This window comes from Lissotriton vulgaris, unplaced genomic scaffold (genome assembly GCF_964263255.1).
Source record: "Lissotriton vulgaris unplaced genomic scaffold, aLisVul1.2 SCAFFOLD_1504, whole genome shotgun sequence".
In the NCBI taxonomy this organism is placed as follows: Eukaryota; Metazoa; Chordata; class Amphibia; order Caudata; family Salamandridae; genus Lissotriton; species Lissotriton vulgaris.
This window is the reverse complement of record NW_028242284.1, coordinates 74084-99388: the sequence shown is the minus strand read 5'-3', so window position 1 is coordinate 99388 and position 25305 is coordinate 74084. Positions and strand designations below refer to the sequence as shown.

The 25305-nt window shown below is 48.0% G+C and overlaps 2 protein-coding genes across 3 annotated transcripts in view; one reads left to right on the top strand and one right to left on the bottom strand.

The window, feature by feature from the left end:
- Nucleotides 1–23778, bottom strand: part of LOC147669008 (NADH-cytochrome b5 reductase-like) — a 192184-nt gene extending 168406 nt beyond the window's left edge. The window contains exons 1-2 of one of the 2 annotated variants that reach the window (XM_086948287.1): nt 23700–23778; nt 2995–3095 (exon numbers count right to left, since the gene is read on the bottom strand). The gene's annotated coding sequence lies outside the window, so the exon portion shown is untranslated. Of the gene's footprint in view, nt 1–2994; nt 3096–23388; nt 23430–23699 lie in introns of those variants that run through there. The other variant, XM_086948286.1, reaches the window with a different exon arrangement.
- A 284-nt stretch (nt 23779–24062) lies between these two features.
- The window catches only part of LOC147669007 (large ribosomal subunit protein mL37-like), a gene marked incomplete at its 3' end in the record, with an annotated part of 60987 nt that continues 59744 nt past the window's right edge, over nt 24063–25305 (top strand). The window contains exon 1 of the mRNA XM_086948289.1: nt 24063–24435. Within this exon, the coding sequence (XP_086804415.1) occupies nt 24126–24435 (310 nt within the window). The remainder of the gene's footprint in view (nt 24436–25305) is intronic.

The following is a 25305-nucleotide window of genomic DNA, read 5'->3' as shown; positions in this document are numbered from 1 at the left end:
AGGACGTACTAAAACATAAAGCATTAACCTTAGGCGTAAAAGCACATTATGCATGGCATCGGCATCCCCTGCAAAAAAGAACATTAGGCGTTCAGCATTAACATCAGGCATTGACATGCAGCAGACCTAAATCATGAGGCAGGAAACACAGTGTGCATAAGAATGGCATAGAACCTTAGGCAGGAATCCATCAACAGTGGGCATAACAGTAGCCTGGAGCCCAAAAATGGCAGCCTAAAAGCAGTAGGCTTCAGGAGCATTAGCATAAGTCATAATTAACATTAGGCACAAACTTTGGCACAGCCATAAATATACCCTCAACAGAAAGCATCCAACTAGGCCTAGAAAGGTACCAGCATGAGCATATTAGCATAGGTACGAAATTACCACCTGCCCAACCCTCATCAGCAGTTACCGCTATCACATGAACATGGGGCGTTAATGTAGAGGCACTAGCACGGTCATGAAGCCTAACATGTGGGCATACCATCAGGATACCATAGGCAGAGTCTTTGGGCATGGGGCAGATCAGTCTCTCACCACAACCGTTACCACTGCCCACTGTCCAGAGGGGCAGTGGGGTAAACTTCAGTCAGCACAGCCACGTAGGAGCCCTCAAAACAACCTGGGGACGTTGTAGTCCTTCTTCTGGGCCCGAGGCTCAAAAATGCCTCAATCGCTGCAGCGACCCACCCCTGCGGCGTCGCTGTGTAGCCCCCGGGGCACTGTGGCCCTGTCCGTGAGGGGGCCCCACGGGGCTTCAATAATTGTTGCTGCACGTTGCAGCTGCCCACTGCCAGTCGGGGCAGCTGGGAAGTCACACAGGTGAACGGGGCCAAAAAAAGCCCCTTTGCCCTCTCCACCCAAGCTCCTCAAAGGCCTCAGGCAGTCCCCCACACAGCTGAACCCCACTCACTGGGCTCCCCTTTGACTTTCCCTGCGGGTCCTCAGGGTCTTCCAAGCGGCGCCGGGCCAAGCACCAACACCGTGCCTCGACGCCCCCTCTCCCTCTCTCGCTCACTCGGCAGCTGCGGGCACTGCGAGGCTCTGACCGGCGGGGTGGGCTCCCGCTCCGATCTCTCAGGACTCCCGGGGCTCCCTCGTCACTACGGGAGCCCCGCAACGTCACCACTAGCTCCAGGTGTCGCTTTGGGCCCCACAGCCAATCCGTGTGCTGCAGCCTCCGCCAATGTCTGCACAGCTCCCGGGGGCCGGGCTCAGGAACCAATGAGGTGGCGGCTTCAGGTGGGGGCGGCCGCATGATCCATTGGGGCCGCGCCTACCACCAGACGTGGCTGATGACGTCACCCTGCAGAGCGCTCCGCGCAGCTTCTCCCACGTCTCCTGGGTCACGGCGGTGATCGGGGGTCGCACAGAGCTTCCTCTCAGGTACCCGGAGACCGGCGGTGACGATCTTGTGGACAAAGGCGGGGTAGGCTCCCGCTTAATTTAAATAAGCCACCGTGCCGCCATTACGTTGGGTGTGCACCCGCTATTCTTCTGGCATGCAAAGCGCTTAGAGGCTACACAGCACTCCAGTAGCTCAGCGCGTTAGGACCACAGTGCAGGGGCACAGTCTGGCACCAGCAGTCTGTCAGAGGTCCTGGGCAAGGTAGCGCTTGGGCATTATGGCGCTTTGAAGGTCCGGCGCTTCCCAATAAAACAGTTTTCCTGGGCCCCACAGCGCTTAGGGAATTACAGCGCTACGGTAGCACAGCGCAAGGGAGCTCAGTCCTCGTAATCCAGCGCTTACGATGGGCTCAGTCCCACCAGGGGTTTGGGGACAACAGGTAGCGCTCCTCACCTCCTTCTGGGCACAAGCAAAGGTGCTCCTTGGCCATCAGAGAAAGCGCTTTTCTTCTCCAGGCGCTTGCCAGCAGTCAGGGCCCCGGGGTAGCGCTCCTTCTTTCTTCAGGGCCCAGGTAGCAGAGCAGCAGGCACTACTAGGCAAGGTCAGCAGTCAGTGGGTACTCATCAGGACAGGGTGGTAGGCTTTCACCATCCTCCACTGTAGCGTGGCACTCCTCCTGTACGGCAGCCTGTACTCCTGCAGTGTGGTTTCCACTAGCCCTGTGGACAGCAGAGATGTTGTAGTTGGGTGCAGGGTCCAGTACAGAGGCCCAAGTGGCGGTACCCCCTGGCAGCAGGACCCTCCCGTTCATGTCCCTGCTCTGTCTGAGCACATGGTGGCACAGCCCCCTTATTTATGCGCCCCTCACCCCACCTACCAGGCAGTGCCAGAAGCTTCTAGAAGCCTCTGGGGAACTGGTTCTAACTGGCTCAGGGGGAGGAGTAGAGCACCCTGGGTGCCAGACTTTCCCTCCAAAAGCAGGGATCGCTGGGAACTGAGCATCTAGACTGCTAACCTACTGCAGTCAGGTGGCATCACACACAGCCATGGCATTCCTTTTAAACGCAGCATGTTACCACGGTACATTCTTACAATGGGGGGTTAACACATGCGCACACCATTGCAGTAGATTTCTCAGGGCATCTCACACCACACATGGCCTATACAACTGTCTAACATGGGGGAGACGTCCTCAAACAGGGGGGTAAAAAGCGGAAAAAAATTGGGAAAATGCAGATGTTTGTTGACTGTGTAATGTAATGCCTGGATTTGTTAAAAGAGGATCTCATAGTTTTTCCTAAGTTAAGGAAATGTAAGAAAATAGTCTAAGTTTGTATGGTGCCACAGTCGGGAGATGTTACCTATTACTATCCACTTGCGATAGCAGTTTAAGCCTCATCCTGGAGCAACAGGTATTTAGTGTCGTGGCTAGACAGATAAAGGATATTCAAGCAAAGTAAATCAGTAGTTAGTCAAGGCTTAGGGTGGGGGTAGGCGGAGATATTCAATAGCTCACTTAATTAGTAAACCAGACAGGCACATTGTGCCATACTTTGTAAAAAAAAAATGAATGTAGTTTGATGGCAATCTTAACATGGAAGTCAAGATAACCATCACATGTATTTAAAAAATGACACAATTACCTCCAATTGATGTGCGCTTTGCTCCACTCTTCTCGGCCAGGGATTACAAGACACTAATATTTGAAGTACAGAAAAAGTTCCTTTGCGAGGTCTTGGTTCACCTGATGAAAAGGTATACAGTCATTACAGATAAAACTAAAACAATGGAAACACAAATCCTTCTTCAATGTCAAAGTCCTTCATATTTACAGAACCTTTTAAACGTTTCAAGTGTGCATTGTGTTTCCTTATTCATATACAATGTATTATTCTTTTTTATTTTTTAGGTCTCGGCTAAACGCGCGGAAGCGCGTTGTCGCCGAGAACTTATTGTTAGCGAGTGTGCTTCCCAGGAGACACTCCTGGCCGCGCGCATCACCTTGGAGGGCGATTTGAAACGCGCACGCGCACGCAATCGCGATCGCTGTGGGCAGCTGCTGTCGTGCATTCACACAGACACACACCAGCGCCCATGCACGCACTTGCTCATACAGTGCCATGCTTCAAGGAAGTAAAAATAATGTGGACAGAACGAATAAAAAGAAGTTAAACATGAATGCTAAAGCTGTGATGGGCACTAAAAATCGAAAAGCTTAAATCAGATGTGTGAAATAATAACGTACCGAAAAAACCCGGAAAAATAACGTGCATGAAAGCCAAAAAATGAAAAGCAAGTGTTTACCTGTGGATGCAGTCCGTGCCAAGCATTAATACAAATGTTTACATGCTGGCTTATGTGTTTAATCAAACGGAGAAGAGAGGATAAAAGCACAGTGCTAGTGCAATGAGTGAAACAAAACTGTGCTATATATGTCCTCCTAGATGCAACACAGTCTTACATTGTAGGTGCCAAGAAATATATGAGAGTACCTACATACTGCATCCGGCCGTGAAGGGCATTTACACTACGGAAGGGAGAATGCAGAGCAGTGAGTGCAGAGTAGTGAGTAGTGAGTGCAGAGTAGTGAGTAGTGAGTGCAGAGTAGTGATTGCAGCGTAGTGAGTGCAGAGTAGTGAGTGCAGAGTAGTGAGTAGTGAGTGCAGAGTAGTGATTGCAGCGTAGTGAGTGCAGAGTAGTGAGTGCAGAGTAGTGAGTAGTGAGTGCAGAGTAGTGATTGCAGCGTAGTGAGTGCAGAGTAGTGAGTGCAGAGTAGTGAGTAGTGAGTGCAGAGTAGTGATTGCAGCGTAGTGAGTGCAGAGTAGTGAGTGCAGAGTAGTGAGTAGTGAGTGCAGAGTAGTGAGTAGTGAGTGCAGAGTAGTGAGTAGTGAGTGCAGAGTAGTGAGTAGTGAGTGCAGAGTAGTGAGTGCAGAGTAGTGAGTGCAGAGTAGTGATTGCAGACTAGTGAGTGCAGAGTAGTGAGTGCAGAGTAGTGAGTAGTGAGTGCAGAGTAGTGAGTAGTGAGTAGTGAGTGCAGAGTAGTGAGCTTGGACAAGACAGACCCAAAGAACTATAGACCAATAGCAAGCCTACCCTTCTTAGCCAAAGTGGTCGAAAAGGCCATGAATCAACAGCTGGTTGAGTACATCGAGACACACCATCTACTGGATGACTCACAATTTGGCTTTCGAAGACACCATGGCACTGAAACCGCCTTAATCAAGGCTGCGGACGACATTAGGACCATCCGAGATCTCGGTGGAACAGCAGTCCTAGTCATGTTGGACCTGTCGGCGGCGTTCGACACGGTCGACCACAACACTCTAATCGACAGTGTCGAAAAGATGGGCATTCACCAATCGGCGAGCAAACTGATTGCCTCATTCCTAGCCGACAGATCACAAGCTGTCACCACTGGCCCTCACCAATCCATCAATCTGTCATTATCATGTGGGGTTCCTCAAGGCTCATCCCTAAGTCCGACACTTTTTAACATCTATGTGTCGGACCTTGCCAACGTCATCAAGGCATATGGGATGAGCGTAACCTCCTACGCAGACGATACCCAGCTGGTTTTGGGTATTAAAGATAATGGACCAGAGGTGGCTGACCGATTTCGGCGCGGAATGCTCGCAATCAGTGAGTGGATGGCTTGCAACTGTCTCAAGCTAAATTCCGATAAGACGGAAGTGCTAATTTTCGGACCCCTCAGACCTGACTGGTCATCAACTTGGTGGCCATCGGGAATGGGTGAGCCTCCGAAACCAACAGTCAAGGTTAGGAACTTAGGAGTAACTTTCGATGTGGACCTAAATTTCATGGCACATGCAAACAAGGTAGCGGCAACTGCCCACCATAAACTGAGGTTGATTAGGAAGATCCTTCCTTTTCTCCCAGCTACTGCTGCAAAAACACTAGTTAGTTCGTTAGTGCTAACTTCCCTTGACTACTGCAACGGGCTATTTTTAAATGCCCAAACCAGGATAATAAACAAACTTCAGTCATTACAGAATGCTGCAGCACGGCTCCTTTCAGGAACACCTAAATTTTCCTCAGTATCTGACACCCTCAAAAACTATCACTGGCTAACGATCCGCAACCGCATAAAATTTAAATCTTTATGCATAGTGTATAAAGCATTACATGACCAAGCTCCCCAATTCTTTAAGGCAAATCTGACACCCTTTAAACCAACCAGAATGCTTCGATCCACCACTCTGAATCATCTAGTGGTTCCTCGATCCAAGACAGTATCTTGGGGAGACCGTCGCTTCCTAGTAGCGGCTTCAAAGCTTTGGAACTCCTTGCCTCTCTGCATCAAGTCCTCTCCTTCACTTATGCAATTTCGAAAGTTATTGAAAACCTGGCTATTCGATCAGTAGTCCAACACAGCCTGCCATGAGCGATGAGGGAATTTAATGGAATCAATTAGCGCCGAGACGCCCACGGGTATTCGCCGCGCTCAACAAATTACAAAAATAAATAAATAAATAAATAAATAAATAGTGAGTAGTGAGTGCAGAGTAGTGAGTAGTGAGTGCAGAGTAGTGAGTAGTGAGTGCAGAGTAGTGAGTAGTGAATGCAGAGTAGTGAGTGCAGAGTAGTGAGTGCAAAGTAGTGAGTAGTGAGTGCAGAGTAGTGATTGCAGAGTAGTGAGTGCAGATTAGTGAGTGCAGAGTAGTGAGTGCAGAGTAGTGAGTGCAGAGTAGTGAGTAGTGAGTGCAGAGTAGTGAGTAGTGAGTGCAGAGTAGTGAGTAGTGAGTGCAGAGTAGTGAGTACAGAGTAGTGAGTGCAGAGTAGTGAGTGCAGAGTAGTGAGTGCAGAGTAGTGAGTAGTGAGTGCAGAGTAGTGAGTGCAGAGTAGTGAGTGCAAAGTAGTGAGTGCAGAGTAGTGATTGCAGCGTAGTGAGTGCAGAGTAGTGAGTGCAGAGTAGTGAGTAGTGAGTGCAGAGTAGTGAGTGCAGAGTAGTGAGTGCAGAGTGCAGAGTAGTGAGTAGTGAGTGCAGAGTAGTGAGTAGTGAGTAGTGAGTGCAGAGTAGTGAGGAGTGAGTGCAGAGTAGTGAGTGCAGAGTAGTGAGTGCAGAGTAGTGAGTGCAGAGTAGTGAGTAGTGAGTGCAGAGTAGTGAGTGCAGAGTAGTGAGTAGTGAGTGCAGAGTAGTGAGTAGTGAGTGCAGAGTAGTGAGTAGTGAGTGCAGAGTAATGAGTAGTGAGTGCAGAGTAGTGAGTGCAGAGTAGTGAGTAGTGAGTGCAGAGTAGTGAGTAGTGAGTGCAGAGTAGTGAGTAGTGAGTGCAGAGTAATGAGTAGTGAGTGCAGAGTAGTGAGTAGTGAGTGCAGAGTAGTGAGTAGTGAGTGCAGAGTAGTGAGTACAGAGTAGTGAGTGCAGAGTAGTGAGTGCAGAGTAGTGAGTGCAGAGTAGTGAGTAGTGAGTGCAGAGTAGTGAGTGCAGAGTAGTGAGTGCAAAGTAGTGAGTAGTGAGTGCAGAGTAGTGATTGCAGCGTAGTGAGTGCAGAGTAGTGAGTGCAGAGTAGTGAGTAGTGAGTGCAGAGTAGTGAGTGCAGAGTAGTGAGTGCAGAGTGCAGAGTAGTGAGTAGTGAGTGCAGAGTAGTGAGTAGTGAGTAGTGAGTGCAGAGTAGTGAGGAGTGAGTGCAGAGTAGTGAGTACAGAGTAGTGAGTGCAGAGTAGTGAGTGCAGAGTAGTGAGTAGTGAGTGCAGAGTAGTGAGTGCAGAGTAGTGAGTGCAGAGTAGTGAGTAGTGAGTGCAGAGTAGTGAGTAGTGAGTGCAGAGTAGTGAGTAGTGAGTGCAGAGTAATGAGTAGTGAGTGCAGAGTAGTGAGTGCAGAGTAGTGAGTAGTGAGTGCAGAGTAGTGAGTGCAGAGTAGTGAGTGCAGAGTAGTGAGTGCAGAGTAGTGAGTAGTGAGTGCAGAGTAGTGAGTGCAGAGTAGTGAGTGCAGAGTAGTGAGTGCAGAGTAGTGAGTAGTGAGTGCAGAGTAGTGAGTGCAGAGTAGTGAGTGCAGAGTGCAGAGTAGTGAGTAGTGAGTGCAGAGTAGTGAGTAGTGAGTAGTGAGTGCAGAGTAGTGAGTGCAGAGTAGTGAGTGCAGAGTAGTGAGTAGTGAGTGCAGAGTAGTGAGTGCAGAGTAGTGAGTGCAGAGTAGTGAGTAGTGAGTGCAGAGTAGTGAGTGCAGAGTAATGAGTGCAGAGTAGTGAGTGCAGAGCAGTGAGTGCAGAGTAGTGAGTAGTGAGTGCAGAGTAGTGAGTGCAGAGTAGTGAGTAGTGAGTGCAGAGTAGTGAGTAGTGAGTGCAGAGTAGTGAGTAGTGAGTAGTGAGTGCAGAGTAGTGAGTAGTGAGTAGTGAGTGCAGAGTAGTGAGTGCAGAGTAGTGAGTGCAGAGTAGTGAGTAGTGAGTGCAGAGTGCAGAGTAGTGAGTAGTGAGTGCAGAGTGCAGAGTAGTGAGTAGTGAGTAGTGAGTGCAGAGTAGTGAGTAGTGAGTAGTGAGTGCAGAATAGTGAGTGCAGAGTAGTGAGTGCAGAGTAGTGAGCGCAGAGTAGTGAGTGCATAGTAGTGAGTAGTGAGTGCAGAGTGCAGAGTAGTGAGTAGTGAGTGCAGAGTGCAGAGTAGTGAGTAGTGAGTGCAGAGTAGTGAGTAGTGAGTGCAGAGTAGTGAGTAGTGAATGCAGAGTAGTGAGTGCAGAGTAGTGAGTGCAGAGTAGTGAGTAGTGAGTGCAGAGTAGTGAGTAGTGAGTGCAGAGTAGTGAGTGCAGAGTAGTGAGTAGTGAGTGCAGAGTAGTGAGTGCAGAGTAGTGAGTGCAGAGTAGTGAGTAGTGAGTGCAGAGTAGTGAGTGCAGAGTAGTGAGTAGTGAGTAGTGAGTGCAGAGTAGTGAGTAGTGAGTGCAGAGTAGTGAGTAGTGAGTGCAGAGTAGTGAGTGCAGAGTAGTGAGTGCAGAGTAGTGAGTAGTGAGTGCAGAGTAGTGAGTAGTGAGTGCAGAGTAGTGAGTGCAGAGTAGTGAGTGCAGAGTAGTGAGTAGTGCGTGCAGAGTAGTGAGTAGTGAGTGCAGAGTAGTGAGTGCAGAGTAGTGAGTGGTGAGTGCAGAGTAGTGAGTGCAGAGTGCAGAGTAGTGAGTAGTGAGTGCAGAGTAGTGAGTGCAGAGTAGTGAGTGCAGAGTAGTGAGTGCAGAGTGCAGAGTAGTGAGTGCAGAGTGCAGAGTAGTGAGTGCAGAGTGCAGAGTAGTGAGTGCAGAGTGCAGAGTAGTGAGTGCAGAGGTCAGAGTAGTGAGTGCAGAGGTCAGAGTAGTGAGTGCAGAGGTCAGAGTAGTGAGTGCAGAGTAGTGAGTGCAGAGTAGTGAGTGCAGAGTAGTGAGTGCAGAGCAGTGAGTGCAGAGCAGTGAGTGCAGAGTAGTGAGTGCAGAGTAGTGAGTGCAGAGTAGTGAGTGCGGAGTGAGTGTGCAGAGCAGTGAGTGCAGATGCAGAGTGGTGTGTATTGGCAATGTAAATGACAATGCCATTTATTTATGATTTAAAGAAAAAAAAAGAAATGTCATGAGCAATGCCAATAGCTCTACCTTTAATGATGCCGAGACCATTGCATTGCAAATGCTTGTTTTAAGTAGTTGTGGACCCCCTGAGAAGACGTTATGGACCCTCAGTGGTTCCCGGACAACAAGGTAAGAACCGCTGCATTAGAGGAACAAGGCAAAGGGAAGCCCGAGACTACAAGCTAAAGGTGGATGACCCAATCAAGCATCCAGCTGAATTTAAACTACATTTGTGACTGTCTATATCAGTGCTTAATTTGTTAAAATATAAATTCCAGGGCCTTTGTCAGGAGACCATTCAAGCTTGCATCGCCAGTGATAGTGCTGACGATTACAATACCAACATAACTACTAACCATCATACTCCTACACGTGTGACAATTCAGACTGCTCGAGACTCCCACTGTTCTAAGAGTGGCTTGGAAGCAAGTATTAGTTGTTTTCAAAGTATACTGAACTAATAAACGACGGTTGTTCTGCTTATATTCAAATGACACAAACTGTGCCACCATGTGGCAACTGTCATAAGTGCCGGTGTTGATAATTAAGTGCTGGTGCCAGGTGCCGGAAACCACTGGCTCAAATTAAGCACTGGTCTATATGCAAGTTTCACTTCAAATGTCTCTTTGATGACCTGTAGCCTCAGCGCAAGCTCTGGTGGTCTCCAAGACCTTCTTATACTAATCTGGCTCTGAGGTGTGAGCCTCCCATAAAATATTTCTACTAATATGTTCGGGGAGTCAAAAATAATATAAGAATAGAAGGTTCTGCCTTCCCTTACACTTAAACATGTACTATTTTTCGGGAGAAATGCTTTTTACATATCTAATTCCAGAATGTTCGAGCATGACATGTATTTACTGGACAGTGTATTAATGTAGCTTCAGAGAGAAAGCACAGACAGCATTGTCATTTGGTGTTAAAATGAAGAGAGAAGGGGCTATCCATCTGGTGCTTCAATTGCACCTTGTGAAACCAGCCAGGAAAGGATCAAGGCCTCATGGCTCTCCACCAGAATTCTAACAATGTCAAGATTTAACACCGTTACTCACACTCTATTCCCACTTCACAACTGTATGAACTCTGATGGGATTATTCACAGAAGTAACCATCACACTCATAAAACAAGAAAGGATCCACAGGTAACACTAAACTATCAGCGAATAATCTTCATCAGTATGGACTGCAAAATGCTAGCATAATTCTAACCACCTATCTAGAAATGATAATCCCATGTTTGATAAATATGAGGTGATCGTGCTTGGTTTATGGTAGATGTTCAGCCCTCAGCACAAGTCTACTGTCAATATCATTGCACCAGTCACTAAGTGAGACAATATGGTGTAGTATAACAGAAGCATTAAAAGCCTTTGATAGTGTGGAGTGTGCTTAACTCATTAATCCTCCTGAATGGCTGGAAAGCAGCACCCAGCATTCAATTAGCACAGTGAAGATCTTTGCTACAAGAAATATCAAGGAAGGGCACTTGAAAGACACTGTATCAAATCTAACCTACCATTTGTTTGCAGACCCTGCTGTATTCCCTGTAGATGCTACAAAGCTGCTTGTGTCAGAGCAAAGAAACCTAATTTCCAACTCCACGTGGCTGTAAAACCAATTCCACCAAAGAATTATTCTATATCCTAACAAATCCTCGACTTTGATACATACTTTCTCCTCATGTCTCTGCAAAAGCCTTCTCTCTGTCTTGACCAATAGTATAGAAAGCATTCGAACTCGCTTAGCTTTTAACACCATATAGACCCCTGAATTGGACTCTATCCCCACAAAACAATCACTTTGTAAGCCCTCTCTCTGAATTTACATTGTTCTCTGAATATGACACAGTAAACGTCGAAGCACATTAAAGAAATCCTCTCCTTCCTGGGATCTCAGAAGTGTAACAGCCATCAATCTGGGCCTTCAAGTGCTCACCAGGCTAATAAAGTCCTCCTTATCCTGTGGAACCATTCCCAAGACCTCTAAAAACAACAATAATGCACCGATGCTGCAGAAACCAAATGACAGTCCAGAAGACCTAGTGTTGGAATACAAATGTCCACAACATGGTAAATGGGCTTGTAGCCATGCGAGCCCGACTGTATGTCAAACTGTTATCCTGACGTTTCACTTTGCCCAGGCATCGTGCTAATCTAGTGTGTGCGCATAGACCTAGACCTGTCCCTGGTAACATGAGATCCAGAACCTATTCTAATGACCTGGCGGTGCACAAAAAGCATGTCACCATAAATTCATAGGACTACTCCAATGCCAGAGATAAGTCACATAAAGTGGCAGTGAATTACGTTTTTTGTGAAACCTGTGTGGACAGATCCTTTTCTCTCGGTTTAGTAGAGTATGGTCCACTTAAACCTCTCATGTAAAGTTCAAGTTCCTCTACTATCCTTTAATTGACATTATGTCACAACATGTGTGAGCAGGCTGTGTGTAGCACATGTATGGTAGTAGGTCTCTGTATGGGGAGACAGTCTGAGTAATGGGACCAGTGTGATCCATTTTGGAAGATCTGTGGTTTAGCAAGGCACAAGATGGATGTTGGATACAGCTTCTGCACACAGTGGGGAGTGATCTGAATGCATTACTGTAGCTGGATGGGCTAAGAGCCAGATAGGGAAGTGAGGAATGGTGGAGAAAGAGCTACCCTTACAAAGTCAATCAGGTCTTGGTTAGCAGAGTGTTGCTGATTAGTTCTTCCTGAGCACTGACATTTTGTAAATGGTAGGGGAATCGGTGGGACTGCAGTTTCCTTTGCTCACAATGAGGAAGCTTCTGGGCAGGACCTGCCCTTAGTATGTCCCTGATGACTGCATTACGATGGCTAGTGACATCCAGGAGCAGAGATCTCACACTACGCGCCTATGTTTTAGACAATCCTACTTAGAGCCAGCATTACTGCTGTCTGCTGTGAGCACTGTTACCTTGCACAAAGGCCGGGCCTAAGGAACAGCCAGATAATGGCATTTGGAAGTGCACTAACTTAAACTGATTTTGAAACCTTAGAGAATGGATACACATGTCATGTCTGGAAAAATAAGTAGAAAAGTGGGATCCAAACACCCCACTTTGTTCTATTTCCTATTTCTTAATGACCAAGGAAGAAAGTGCTACACAGAATACTTAAAGGACAGTTGAGTGAGCAAGGCTGGGGTCTGCATGACAACCATTCTCACAGAGGTAAAGGGTCATCACCTGAAGTCTGCACTTTCTGCTGCCTAAAGGTCTGTCAAGGTCCTAGAAGCCTGTCTGCTAAGGGAGGGAAGTAGTGTGCCTGGTCCTGCAGGAGACTACCCAGGAGAGGGACACTGTGTTCTTGAAGTGAGGAACAACCAGAGGAAGCAGATAATTACAATTGTGTGAAGCGTGGCGTGAACCATGTTAAAACAGGCCCCCTGCTCACCTCAAATACTTCTTGCTGTGAACTGCGCCAACATTTTTAACTGAAAAGCAGTGTGATATTATTGTCATCCTACCACCTTCCCCAGAGACTGGTGTTGCTGCTAATGTTAGAGTCTGAGATCATCATGGTCCCCGGAGCAGAAGCTCTACTCTGCCCGGAGGCAGCAAGTGCTGAAGACGCACATCTTCTGATGATGGACCTGGAGACCACGCCTGCCCTTTCAAACAGCGGTACAAAAGGGGATGGTGATGGACAGAGCATCTGAATCAATCAAACACTCACACCCAGTCGAAAGATCTGGGTTTAATCCATCACCGTTCTTTAGCCCACTCTGCCACCCCAGTTCAGACACGGCTATATGCAAATCAGTCTGACCCTGTGCCTCAAGGGAACAGTCCAGCCCGAACTGCCAAGCCATGTCTTCCCTGGACCGGAAACAAGCTTCCGAGGACCGGTTTCTGGCATTCTAGCCGTCTTCAGCCCGGCTTGCTTGAATCCAGTGGCAAAGTGAGCAAGGGACTCACGTCTGAGCATACCCTGCCACACTTATGGCGGACAAAAAGCGGTACAAAAGGGGGTGGTGATGGACGGAGCATCTGAATCAATCAAACACTCACACCCAGTCAAAAGATCTGGGTTTAATCCATCACCGTTCTTTAGCCCACTCTGCCACCCCAGTTCAGACACGGCTATATGCAAATCAGTGTGACCCTGTGCCTCATGGGAACAGTCCAGCCCGAACTGCCAAGCCATGTCTTCCCTGGACCGGAAACAAGCTTCAGAGGACCGGTTTATGGCATTCCAGCCGTCTTCAGCCCGGCTTGCTTGAATCCAGTGGCAAAGTGAGCAAGAGACTCACGTCTGAGCATACCCTGCCACACTTATGGTGGCCAAAAAGCGGTACAAAAGGGGGTGGTGATGGACGGAGCATCTGAATCAATCAAACACTCACACCCAGTCAAAAGATCTGGGTTTAATCCAATACCGTCCTTTAGCCCACTCTGCCACCCCAGTTCAGACCCGGCTATATGCAAATCAGTGTGACCCTGTGCCTCATGGGAACAGTCCAGCCCGAACTGCCAAGCCATGTCTTCCCTGGAGCGGAAACAAGCTTCCGAGGACCGGTTTCTGGCATTCCAGCCGTCTTCAGCCTGGCTTGCTTGAATCCAGTGGCAAAGTGAGCCAGGGACTCACATCTGAGCATACCCTGCCACACTTATGGCGGCCAAAAAGCGGTACAAAAGGGGGTGGTGATGGACGGAGCATCTGAATCAATCAAAAACTCACACCCAGTCAAAAGATCTGTGTTTAATCCATCACTGTTCTTTAGCCCACTCTGCCACCCCAGTTCAGACACGGCTATATGCAAATCAGTCTGACCCTGTGTCTCATGGGAACAGTCCAGCCCGAACTGCCAAGCCATGTCTTCCCTGGACCGGAAACAAGCTTCCGAGGACCGGTTTCTGGCATTCCAGCCGTCTTCAGCCAGGCTTGCTTGAATGCAGTGGCAAAGTGAGCAAGGGACTCACGTCTGAGCATACCCTGCCACACTTATGGCGGCCAAAAAGCGGTACAAAAGGGGGTGGTGATGGACGGAGCATCTGAATCAATCAAACACTCACACCCAGTCAAAGGATCTGGGTTTAATCCATCACCGTTCTTTAGCCCACTCTGCCACCCCAGTTCAGACATGGCTATATGCAAATCAGTCTGATCCTGCGCCTCATGGGAACAGTCCAGCCAGAACTGCTCACTTTGCCACTGGATTCAATCAAGCCAGGCTGAAGACGGCTGGAATGCCAGAAACCAGTCCTCGGAAGCTTGTTATCTACCACCCTCATGTCAGGGGTAGGTCATGGGTTTCAGTTCCATTTACATTATTTATCCTCCCTTATGTCAGGGGTAGGTCTTGGGTCTCAGTCTCATCTTCATGATGTAGTGGTACATTATTACCCTTTCCACTTGGAGTCCAACAGTCTGCTACGTGCCTCTCAGACAGGGTTCCGTCCTCAGCACGGAACTGAAACCGCCCTCTTAGCGGTAACGGAAGAACCTAGAGCTGTGTTGGACCGGGGGGGAAAAGTCGCCATTATTCTACTAGACCTCAGCGCCGCGTTCGACACGGTTAACCATGCCATGCTATTACAACGACTGGTTGACTTGGGCGTGTCGGGCGCGGCCCTGGAATTGCTGACCTCCTTCCTGGACGAACGATTCTTCCAGGTTTTTGAGGGTGAGGTGGTCTCCCCCAAACACCCACTTAGGTGTGGGGTCCCCCAGGGCTCCTCCCTGAGCCCCACCCTTTTTAATGCCTACATGGAACCTCTAGACAGGATAGTCCATCCCTTTGGTGTGCGTATTGTCACCTACGCTGACGATACCCAATTGGTGGTCTCTTTGGACCACTCTGAGGGATCGTCTACCACCTTAGGCCCCTGTCTAGAGGCTGTCGCCAGGTGGATGCAATCTTCCTGTTTGAAACTCAACGGGGAGAAGACAGACATTATCTTACTGGGCACCCCCCCACCCCCCTCAGCCCTTGCATCCATCTGGCAACCATGTCTTGGCTCGCCCCCGTTCCCAGCCCCAGATAAAGAGCCTCGGGATTTGGCTCGACAAATCACTTGATTTCTCGGTCCAAGCCACCAAGACTGCCGCCACATGTTTCGGGCTGATGAGAATGTTGCGCAAAGTGCTCCCTTTGCTCCCATTCCAGGCAAGGAGGGTCATGGTCCAGGCCCTGATACTCTCCCGCCTGGATTACGGTAATGCCCTCTACATGGGAGCCCCGGCATCCGTAATCTATAGGCTCCAAGTTACGCAAAACTGCGCCGCTCGTTTACTCTACAACATACCCCGCTGGCAGTCAGCGAAGAAAGTCCTAAAGGAACTTCACTGGCTCCCAGTGGAGGCCAGAGTGCAGTTTAAGGCCATGTGTATTTTACACAAATCTTTCCACCGAAAAGGCCCCGCAATTCTACACCCTATAGTTACGCCATATGTCCCGTCCCGATCCCTTCGCTCTTGCTCACTTCAGCTGGCAACTGCCATCAAAGTCAACAAAGCCCGCTGGGGTGGCCGCTCTTTTCCCCATACTGCGGCAAAGCTTTGGAATTCTCTCCCTCTCCCTCTTCGAGAGAACAGCAACCGTATGTCCTTTAGAAAGGCTTTGAAAACTCACTTGTTTGCCAAAACCTGATGAACTACCCTGAGCTCACCTTAAGCACTCAGTCACAAGCGCTGCGAGGCCTCCGGGTAGTTATGCGCTATACAAGTGTCATTTTTCATTTCATTTCATTTCAATGGTGTGTTAGTCCAAATTTCAGCCAGTGGTTTTACTCACTCAAGGGTTGTCCCTTATGGGTGTCATTCCCATCGCCTACATTATCTATCCCCTGTTGGTGTACAGTTTATTTTTAGTCCACTGTTAGACTTTGCTGTAATTCATACCCTTCTTTATGATTATATCATATTACTTGTCAACTGTGATAACGCAATGTTACGTTTATGGACTTTGCTGCTATCTACTCTCAACATTATGCTTATTTTTTATTACATTCAAAATTTGAAAATGGTGAAGGATGAGTAATACTTCCTGTATTTTCTTCTCATCTTCTCTGTTTTCTTGCTTGTTCAGTTTTCCTTGTGATGTCCTATCTTCTTTTTATCCATGGATTCCAGACCACTCTTGGTTGTCGTTCTTCCTTGTCTATAGTCTTTCCCCACTGTAGGGTCTTTCTTTTTCTTCTATGCTTAGGAGGAGATCATCCCACCTTTACTTTGTGTGTCTGGATGTATAGCTTGTTCAGTTTGTGTCGTGCTATTTCTTCCTTCCTTGCATGCCTGTCTGGCAGTGGGTGTGTTTGGGGGTGGTCATTAGTTTGTCTATGTCTATATGCTTATTTGTTGTTTCCCACGCCTAATTACTGTTTTCTTCTCTTTCGTAATTCTTTGTTGGAGAGCATTGGTCATTTCTATTTGTGTATATTTACCTATTGCTCCTCTTTGTTTTCTTCCACCTATCTCTTCGCTCTTTCTTATTTGTTTATTTCCATTACATTAATTGCGGGTTCTAATTGTTATATCTTATTTAAAGTATAGGACCTATGCTTCGGTTGAATAAGAAAGAGGGATATGTAGTATCCTGCTAATGTTAATCTTCTGTCATTTTCATCACTTGCTCATTCAGTGTGAATGTGCTGTGTGCTGGTTGGAGTGATGATGCTTTTGGAATGGTGGGTGCCTGTGAGGTGTAGTCTGACAGTTGAGAATGGGCTGAGCAGCAGGCAGGCTGCTCCTGGGAGGGGCTGCTTCACAGGAAGAGATCTACATGTAACTATCTTCAATAAAACTTCATGAACTACATCCTATCTGCGTGGACCTTCATTACTACAGAGTGGCTTCCGGACTCCCTCCTTTTGTTTTCTAATGGGCTGGGAGCTTCAGAGCAAAGAAACTTAAGACATGCATGAAAGGTAAACCACACAACATGGTTCAGGCTGCCATTGGACTGCCTCTTTACTGAGTGTCCCAAGTTGGCCTTTTCTAGACTCCTTTAAGATTCTTGGCCATACAGGGACTGCTGAGTTATTTTAGGTTGTTCCATGGCACTTCCCTTGTTTTAAGCTGGCACTGCCACTGTATGTTAATCTCACAGTGCTGCATGGGACTGCTGCCCCTGGGTGTCCTTCTATTTTAGGCTGTTCAGCATAAATTTCACTCAGTGCCACACTGTTCCACACCACACAATTCAACTTCAGCACATAATTCGACAACAAACCACATAATTTAAATCAAACACAATTACACAACACACCACATACATCCAATCCGCACCACAGAATTCCACATCAGGCCACAAAATTCAACAGCACACCACATAATTAAACTCCACTACATACCACTTCCCAACACAAAATAACAATCTACATAATTGCACTCCATGACACATAATACCACTCCACATAATTCCAGTACACTCAATACCACATAACTACTATCCACATAATTTCAGTGCAAACCCTGCCACATAATTCTACTCCACACTATTCCATGCCACACCGTTCCACAACTAACCATTCTAATCCCACCAACATAATTAAAAATTTGCAAACATTCGTGACAAGAATTTTCAATTCTATTAAGGACACGGAGGCGAGGATTATGCTTTCTCCATTTCTTTACTACTAACAGCAGCCAATAAAAACACAGTAAAGAAACGAAAAAACTACAACTCCCATGAACCCTTAGGCCAACCATAGAGAGTGCATGCTATATAAGGAACCATAGAGGACAACACTTCCTCTTTCTTTGTCCAATAAAAGTCTAAAGTCATTTGAAGAAAAGTACCGCCAACCATCCAGAAAGGAAAATCCGAAGGCTGAACTGCAAGAAATCCAAAAGGAAAGATAGGCAACCAGTCCACAAGCGCCGAAGGTGCATCAGGGAAACACAGCAACTCCAGGATCCAAGGCGTGGAAAACGGTGCCGGAAAACCAAGATGAGAACTCACTTCTGGTCCGAACCTGAAATCAAAAACAGAGTCGTAATATACATCCCCCAAAACCTTTGAAGGTCGCATCACATAGGGTGGGGAAAAAACATATCAATGCAAAACAACGCATATCAGAGTAAAGTCCAAATGTACATGAACAATGCAGTAGAATACCAATGGGTGGGATAATCCTCGCCTCCGTGTCCTTAATAGAATTGAAAATTCTTGTCACGAATGTTTGCAAATTTTTAATTCTATGGCAGGACAGGAGGCTTCAGATTATGCTTGTTCAAAGCTGTTCCACCACAACAGACGCAATATCAACAATGGGTTTGAAATAAAAGGTTTTAAACACTGTATCAGAAGACCAATCAGCTGTTTTCACAATGTCATGTAAACTTACACCAACATGAAAAGCTTTGGAGGCCATGGCACCCCTCGCGGAGTGAGCTCCAAAGATGGAGGTATCAATGCCTGCCTCAGACATAAGCCAGCGCACCCAACGAGCAAGAGTAGCTGACGCCACAGGCTTAAAAGGTTTTAACAAAGCAATCAATAACTGTCCAGACATATCCTTACGAAAAGGAGCAGTACTCACCTCATAATCCTTTACGCAACGAACCACACACAATTGTGGGTGATGGGGAAACGCAGGATAAGTGACAGTAGACAGATTAGTCTTGGTACGCCTGGAGACCGTAAAAGTAACTCCTTCCGGAGAAAAAGAACGACCAGCGAGGTCCAACGCCCGGACATCCGAAACACGCTTACAAGACACTAAGCACAAAAGCATTGTCAATTTCGCAGACAATTGCTTACGGGACAGAGAAGCGTTGGGAGGCCAAGCTTCCAGAAAACGCAGCACAACAGAAACGTCCCATAGAGCCACATACTTCGGACATGGTGGTTTAGCCATTCGCACACCACGCAACAATGCAGAGATGAGAGGGTGTTCCCCAACAGGCTTACCGTCGACCAACGCATGGCCCGCCGAGAGAGCGGAACGGAAAGAATTGACGGTCCTGTAAGCAGAACCAGCAGAAGCGACAGAAGCAAGAAAATTAACCACTAGAGAGATATCTGCAGAAGTGGGATCCAGGTTCCGTTCAGAACACCAATCACACCACCTACGCCAAGCTGACGCATAACGTTTGCGCGTGTTGGGGGCCCAAGCTTCACTGATGAATCTCTCAGCGTCTCCAGATAAGCCAGGGACTTTCCAGCGTTCCCCGAGAGGCGCCACGCTACAAGACGGAGCTGGCCCGACAAGACTAGGGGATGCGGGTGGAGCAGGGGATCCAACAGCAAGTTCCACCTCGCTGGAAGTAGAAATGGCGTCGAGCAACTCATTTCCAGCAGGTCCGGAAACCAAGCTTGAGCTCTCCAAAGAGGAGTGATCAGAACAATCTCCGACAGAAACTGTTTCGTCCTGGCCAAGACTCGCGGAATCATTGCGAACGGGGGAAAGGCATAGCAAAGCTGTGGAGGCCAAACCTGGAGGAAGGCATCCGTGGCCATGGCCTCCGGATCTGGACGCCAGCTGGAAAATCTGGGTATCTGAGCATTGAGGCGAGAGGCGAAGAGATCGATCCAGGGACGGCCCCACAGGCGAGACAGGGAGCGAAAGACCCGAGGGTGAAGACGCCAGTCGCTGAAGTCTAGGAGATGGCGAGAATTCCAGTCGGCCACCTGATTTTGGCGCCCCGGAAGATACTCTGCAATAAGAGTGATCTTTCTCTGTAGGCAGAAATGCCAGAAGTCCTTCGCAATCTCTGCTAACAACTTCGACCGAGTTCCCCCCAGTTTGTTCACATATCGCACCGCTGAGATGTTGTCCATGCGAAGCAAAATGCAACAACTGGTGGCTTGTGGAGCCAAACTGCGGATCGCAAATGACCCCGCCAGAAGCTCCAGGCAGTTGATATGAAGGGCTAGTTCGTCCTGAGACCATCGGCCGCCCGTTGTCAAATCCCCGCAACGGGCTCCCCAGCCCCAAAGACTCGCATCCGATTCCAAAACCAGGTCCGGCGTCGAGCCGAAGAGAGCTTTCCCGTTCCAAGCCTCCATGTGTTGAAGCCACCACAACAGTTCCGACTTCGCATCCGGAGACAGAGGAACCAGGTCGGAATACCGAAGACCCTTCTGTAGATGTCTGATTTTGAGGCGCTGTAAGGCCCGATAATGCAATGGACCCGGAAATATCGGCTGGATGGATGAAGCCAGCAGACCGACTACCCGAGCGATCGACCGTAACGATACGTTCGGAGCAGACAACAGTGACTTCAACTCCCTCTTGATAGACCTGATCTTCAGAGCAGGTAAAAGAAGTTGGCAAGACACCGAATCCACAAGGAAACCCAGAAACTCTATCGATTGAGTGGGAAGTAAATGAGATTTCTGCGGATTCACCAGAAATCCGAGAGACTGAAGTAGATCGACTGTCCAAGACAAATGGGAGCGCAGCTGTAGAGGACACTGAGCCATCAAAAGGATATCGTCCAGATACACTATAAGTCTCACCCCCCGCGCACGCAGGAATTCCATGACCGGCCGCAGGAGCTTCGTGAAGCACCATGGGGCGGATGAGAGACCGAACGGGAGTACCCTGTATTCGAACCAGTTCCCCAGCCATTGGAACTGCAGAAAACGGCGATGAGGTGGATATATGGGAATGGACAAGTAGGCGTCCTTCAAATCCAGACGAACCATCCAGTCGCCCTTGCGAAGAAGATCCCTGAGAAGATGGATGCCCTCCATCTTGAAGTGACGATAAATCACCCCGTTGTTGAATTCTTTGAGGTTGAGTACAAGGCGAGACCCGCCCCCCTTCTTCTCCACCAGAAACACATTGCTGACGAACCCCTGTGGATGGCGGTTCGTTCGCACTATGGCCCCTTTGAGAAGAAGGGAATCGATTTCTGTGGAGATCACCTCGCGATCTCGTTGGGAAAAAACAAGGGGAGAAGGGACGGGACCCTGACGAGGAGACTGGTAAAACTCGATGTGGTACCCCTGCACTGTTTGCAATATCCATGCATCGCTGGAGATCGAGCGCCAATTCTCTAGAAAAAACTGAATCCTGCCCCCCAAAACAACACTGTCGAACGGAATCAGGCTCACCTGCAGAGGAGTAATCCTGTCGTCCTCCCTGGTTACCTCCGTAGCCTCCCTTGTTGCCTTGGCCTCGACCTTTTCGGGAGGGGTAGAAGGTGGACTTGGATCCGGAACAGGACTGCTGCTGCTGCTGGCGCTGTCCGCCTCCACCCTGTTGGGACTGCTGGCCACGTTGCTGACCAGAACCTCGGCCGAACGAACGTCCCCCTGAACGTCCGGCCTTGGCAAAAACCGGGCGGAATGCCCTATGTAAAGAAGACTGCGCCTTGTCTAGACCACTAAAGGTCGCTACAAACTTTGTCAGTTCTTTCAAAAACGGTTGTCCGAACAAAAGACCCTGAGCAAGAGCACCGGATTCAGAAGTAGCCAGCTCCGACAAACGCGGATCCATCTTGATTAAAATGGAGCGGCGACGTTCCGTTGAAAGGGCACAGTTTGCGTTCCCTAAAAGACAGATAGCCCTTTGGGCCCAGCCAAGGAGGACATCGGGATCAATGCCAGACGCCTCCCCTTGGGCCTGATAAGCCAGATCCAGGATTTTTGTCAAAGGACCAAGGACGTCCAATAACTTGTCCTGGCACAGTCGCCAAGAACGGTCGATACCCTTCTTTGGATCCTTATTAAATTTCTTCAGATAGGTCAATATCGTGGGATCGACCTCCGGAGTATCCGCTAACTTGTCCGCCAACTCCGGACGAGGGCACTCAGAGCGCAACCGAGCACGCACCTCCTGATCAAAGGAGTCGCGGATATGCTCTTGAATATAATCTGCGACTTCTGGAGCCGGGCACCAAACCTTGGAGTTAGGATGGACGATATCAGAGGGCTCAAAGGTCAAGATTGGGGGGTGCGGAGAAGCGTCCACAAAATGCTCCTTTCGGGACTTCTTCGCCGGAGAGGGACCAGAGGGACCAGAAGAAGATGAGGAAGAGGTATCCTCGGTATCCGGAGCAGGAGCAGACAAGGACCTGGCCAAGCGAGCAAAATCAGACCTATGAGGGTTCCCAGGAGACTTAGAAGAATGTGCAGAGGCAGAGGATGGAATCCAACCCTGCTGCTGAGCATAATCAGCCAAATGACGCTTCAGAGGTCCAATGGCACGGACCAACGCAGTATTCACAGACTGCTGAACGCCCTGGTCAAGGGCCTCGACTAAATCAAATTCAAAGGAATCCTCCTGTTCCTCATCATAAAAATACTCCTCAGCATCAACATAGTCTGCCATGACGCTGGAATGTACTGGTGAAAAACCAGAAAAATAACAAAAACCAGAAATACCAAGGTATAACTAGAGGCCCACAGCAAATACAATTGCAATGAAAAAGGTCACAATCAAGTGACTCCGACAGGGGGGGTGACAGCCCCACGCAAGCTACACAGGCAGAGCCAAAACTCGAGCCAGGAAAAACAGTTTAAAGTGTGGAGGGACCAGCTTGCGCAACAAGGACACCCTAGGCACTGCCTCTACAAATTATGCAGCCCAAAACCTTCTGAGAGGAAGAGGGCGTCAAAGGAGCTCTCCGGCAGGCAAAATGGGCCGAGGCAAAGTTCAAACGCGCCGCCTCACAGCGTTTCAAAGCTCCTGACAACGGAGCGTCACAATTGTCACCAATGCGCATGCGCGGTGACTCGCCTTGTTGCCGGAAGAAGAGCGGCGCGCGACACGCGCGCACGACTCCCCGAGCCCCGGTCCCGCTCCACAAAGACAGTAACGCGGGCACAATGCGCCCGCAAATACACGAGAGGCGAACCCGCGCTCCCAAAGCAATACAAACGGCGAAAGCCGAACCGGGAAACAAAGCAGAAAAGCAAACGCCGGTGACAGCGCGACGCACAACGCGACTGCGCAACACACGTTAAAGCGAAACCGGCATGCAAGTAAACATCAAAGACACAATGTTATACAATGTAACAATAAAGTCAAAAGCACTTAACTGGCTGCGAAGCAGCAAAGAAAGAGGAAGTGTTGTCCTCTATGGTTCCTTATATAGCATGCACTCTCTATGGTTGGCCTAAGGGTTCATGGGAGTTGTAGTTTTTTCGTTTCTTTACTGTGTTTTTATTGGCTGCTGTTAGTAGTAAAGAAATGGAGAAAGCATAATCTGAAGCCTCCTGTCCTGCCATAGAATTGTACACCACACACATCCACTCAACTCCAGACCAAAACCCATGGGTAAAATACATTGTCATTTACCACGCCAGTAGCTCTAACTCTCAAAAATGCAAGACCTATTGCATTGCAAATGCTTGCTTTAAAACGTATCTAATTGCGTGAACATACACTTTTCTTTCTACCTTCAATACTGTGTGTCTCAAAGTGTTACACATATTCTACTGAAATACCACAGATATGGCCACTGAAAGCATAGAATTGTCACATAAGCAGTCTCCTTTCGTGGCACTGTCTCTAATTTTCAGCAGAACAACGCTGCCTACATCAAGTAGGTACACTACATCAAGAGTCATATCGCAGCAGCAACTGTACCTCCATCGCAGCAGGATTAGATAACAGCAGTGTAAAACAAGGTGGGAATGGGATAGAAGTGGAAATAGGTGACAACAGAAACGAAATCCGTTGACCCTATGTAAACTGCCGGCCATACTAACAAAACTGACTTGTGTCCCACGTTAACGCATCATGTACTGAAAGGGAACAAGACAAGTTAAAATAAGTTGAATAATAAAAGTGCATATAAATGTTTGCAGGACAATGTCATTCGTTTAGTAATATGAAAAAAATAATCGAGAGGTTAGTTTTAACAGCGTCATAGAGCATTTTAAATAAAGTGTACATACCTAAAACTTAAATCTATGAACTTAGTGCCATCGGATGATAACAAGGCGGCTACATACTCAATGTAGAGGGAGGTTCATAATATGCTAGGAGGAAAATGTTCATCTGCAGAAGCAAAACGCAAAGTTACTATCATGCTTCGGAAATACTTCAGATTATATAGAAAGCCTACTTGTTATTTTACATACATTAATTGTAAACACAGTCTCACTCAATCCATTACTTAATGTGCTTGATACATTTTCCTCAGAATCTTGGACCAACGGAACTATTCACACCACTCTAAGATGGCCGCCACGTAGATACAGTTAGAATGACATTTATTGCTCTTGCTGACAGCGTTGTCTCTTTTGCCCCGCCTTCGACACAAAACATGGCGGCGCCCATGCAGTGACATTTTACTTAGGGTAATAGAATTCATCAAAAAGATGGAAGGTACGTTGGCGAAGTTGGTTATCAACCGGTGGGCGACAGCTAAAAAAGTACTAGAGCCGGTTCGCGCCGGCAAAGGCGCCCCCATACTCCGAAAAAAAAAGGAATATGACATCCCCGGCCTGGAACCCATCACCTACGCTGACAGGATGCACTTCATGCCTGGACTGGCAAAGCCCAAGCGCATGGAATGGGACAGGGGCTGGACCGACCCTCACCATTACCTGGGGCCTCGGCTGGAACACATGCCGCTGTATAAGTCTCGGCCATGCTATATCTTCCACCAAAAGACTAAAGTGTTAGAAGGTGAGAGGTCGGACAGTTAATTACTTCCAGGGGTGAATGGAGAGAGAACGTAAAAAACATCTGAAGAATCTAGTTATAAGGTGGCGCGAGTAACACTTTTTGACGTAAGCACTATCCAAACTACATTGTTGCCTTGTATTATGAGATACAATTAGAAATGCAATAGGTCTCGCATTAGGAAAGTTTGAGCTATTGGTCTTATAAATGACTTTTTTTAATGTATGTGTTGTTTTTAAAAAAAGCTAAGTTAATAGCTTTGTCATTTACAATGCCAATAGTTATAACTTTTCACAAATGTGACACCTATGGCATTTGTAATGCAACATGTTTTGTATTTACGTGACTTAGATATATTGATATTACAAATAACAAGGGCTTAAATAATTTATTTAATTTGTAATGTCAATAGCTTAAACTTTTGTAAATAACCTTCGTGAAGATTATGTTCAGTGTTTTTTATTGTGACGAAAATCCAAGAACAGAAGTGAAATATTAACATTTTTGTGATTTGTAATAAAGCTTGAAAGCTTGAAAACAGCTTGAAACATTGAAAGAACATATTTGAACCAGTGATGCTGCGGTTGCGCAGAGTGATGCTGCGGTTGCGCAGAGTGATGCTGGGGTGGCGCAGAGTGATGTTGGGGTGGCGCTGAGTGATGCTGGGGTGGCGCTGAGTGATGCTGGGGTGGCGCTGAGTGATGCTGGGGTGGCGCTGAGTGATGCTGGGGTGGCGCTGAGTGATGCTGGGGTGGCGCTGAGTGATGCCGGGGTGGCGCTGAGTGATGCCGGGGTGGCGCTGAGTGATGCCGGGGTGGCGCTGAGTGATGCCGGGGTGGCGCTGAGTGATGCCGGGGTGGCGCTGAGTGATGC